The 441-nt window shown below is 66.4% G+C and overlaps 1 protein-coding gene across 1 annotated transcript in view; it reads right to left on the minus strand.

Moving 5' to 3' along the window:
• LOC118333401 (TBC1 domain family member 2A-like) overlaps window positions 1-302 on the minus strand; it is a 13,097-nt gene extending 12,795 nt beyond the window's left edge. Inside the window, exon 1 of the mRNA XM_035669008.1 lies at window positions 48-302. Within this exon, the coding sequence (XP_035524901.1) occupies window positions 48-302 (255 nt within the window). The remainder of the gene's footprint in view (window positions 1-47) is intronic.
• Window positions 303-441: the final 139 nt, after the last annotated feature.

Genomic DNA, 441 nt, shown 5'->3' on the forward strand with positions numbered 1-441 from the left:
GGTTTAGTGGCGGAGGGGGTGGGGCTTGGCGTGTTCAGCAGGCTGACGAAGAGGAAGAGGGTGGAGGTAGGCAGGTAGACGCAGAGGAAGAGGACAACGTCCTCACTGAGGCAGAGGACGAAGCCACTCTGCTCCGTCAGCACCCAGTCCACCAGCACCCCCACCAACAGGTAGTACACTTGGAACTCCTGAAGGTCCTCCCACTCCCCGCCGCCCCCATCCAGCCCTGTCCCCGCCTCCTCCGAAGAGCTCTTCCGCCTGGCCACGCCCCCTCCACCGCTGTCACTCACCATGGGCTTCATCTCCGCCCCCTCCGACACCGCCTCCTTCACACGGCTCCGCCCACGCTCCACCGCCCGCTCCAACCGCCGGCTGCTTTCTACGAACTCCTGCAGGGCGGGGCCACAGAGGGAGGGGCAGGGTCAGAGGATAGAGGCGGGG

The sequence above is a fragment of the Morone saxatilis genome, unplaced genomic scaffold, assembly GCF_004916995.1.
Source record: "Morone saxatilis isolate NCDOM2014 unplaced genomic scaffold, NCSU_SB_2.0 Contig22, whole genome shotgun sequence".
Taxonomy (NCBI): domain Eukaryota; kingdom Metazoa; phylum Chordata; class Actinopteri; family Moronidae; genus Morone; species Morone saxatilis.